Raw genomic sequence first — 1,207 nt, forward strand, 5'->3', positions numbered from 1 at the left:
ATTAATTACACAAGTATTGGCTGTTTGGGTGGGTGAATGGGTATAGGGGTTAGTGTGGGGGCTAGGTAGTCAACTACTTCTAACAGTCATCAAGTCATCACATCATCACTTTCTTACACTAAACCGCCAGAGTGAGGGTTGAGATTGGAGGTAGAGACAGCACCGGGTGAAGAATTTTGGCAGTGATTCAAGTGAATAAATTAGTAAAACATCCCTATTCACCCATACACTGCCTACACGTTTGCGTTCAAATAAACATACATGCAACAGCTCTGCAGCACAATTCAAGACATTTAGTGCTGGGTTTGCACAACACTGGTTTCCATTCTCGTGCTGTGCATTTCCGCTATCTACTCACCTGATATCTCCAGTCGTCTGTTACAACATCTCTTTAGCTGCAAGCAGTTCATGATGTCGGCATCACTAATGTGATTGTGTCGTGCGGCAAGTACTAATGCGGGACCGAAAGTACATGGAGCGCAAGCATCACGTGGAGTGGGACTGTCACGTAAGGAGTGTAGAGACGATGAGATGGGTATAAAAGGCGACACATCTGATCAGGCAAGTGCGTATCAAAGGAAGCAAGGAGATAGTTAGAGAAATGGAATTCGCGAGCTGGCCGTGTTCGTATCCGTGGAAGTGGGCACCGTGGACTGTTGTCATACAGGGTTCACAGTGTGGTGAGAAGAGTGCATGGTCATCATTGGTGTGGCCACAATGTGGGATGCCGTATGCATGGTCGTCTGTAGTGATGCCGCAATGTGGGAAGTCGTGGGGATGGTGGTATCCATGGTAGACGCAACTCACTAATGGGGCTGCCTCTCCTGACACCGGCGCTGGTGAAGAAGCCTCCCAATTGCATGGAGGTAGAGGAGGCGGCTGACATTGCACAAGCTCTCCTCTACTGCTTTACTCCTTTAACACGAAATATGTAACGGTGGTGCTGATTGCGTGCAGCAATTTCTAAATAAAAGCCTATGTACCTGATCTCACTGTGCTTTTCACATTATCAGGCACCAATCATGTGGTACAAGGGCAAAGTGCTGAAGGGAGTGCAAACTCAATATGCGGAAGTGTGAAAATGCATCACCTTGCAAATCCACTATTGCGTTGGTTGGATAGTGTGGATGTGCCATTTGCTAATAGCATGTTTGGCAACGCAGTAGCTTACTTTTGAATATTTCCGCATGCATTTTAATTGCCACCC

At 46.9% G+C, this 1,207-nt stretch overlaps 1 protein-coding gene across 1 annotated transcript; it reads right to left on the bottom strand. All coding sequences in view use genetic code 11, as the record gives it.

Moving 5' to 3' along the window:
- Nucleotides 1-5: 5 nt before the first annotated feature.
- EGR_10849 (hypothetical protein) lies at nt 6-886 on the bottom strand (the record flags this gene model as incomplete). Its single annotated transcript, XM_024500098.1, has 2 exons — nt 6-79; nt 808-886. 2 exons carry the CDS (start codon nt 884-886, stop codon nt 6-8), a joined length of 153 nt encoding a protein of 50 aa, XP_024345484.1.
- Between the last annotated feature and the right edge of the window lie 321 nt (nt 887-1,207).

This window comes from Echinococcus granulosus, assembly GCF_000524195.1.
Source record: "Echinococcus granulosus chromosome Unknown EG_S00283, whole genome shotgun sequence".
In the NCBI taxonomy this organism is placed as follows: domain Eukaryota; kingdom Metazoa; phylum Platyhelminthes; class Cestoda; order Cyclophyllidea; family Taeniidae; genus Echinococcus; species Echinococcus granulosus.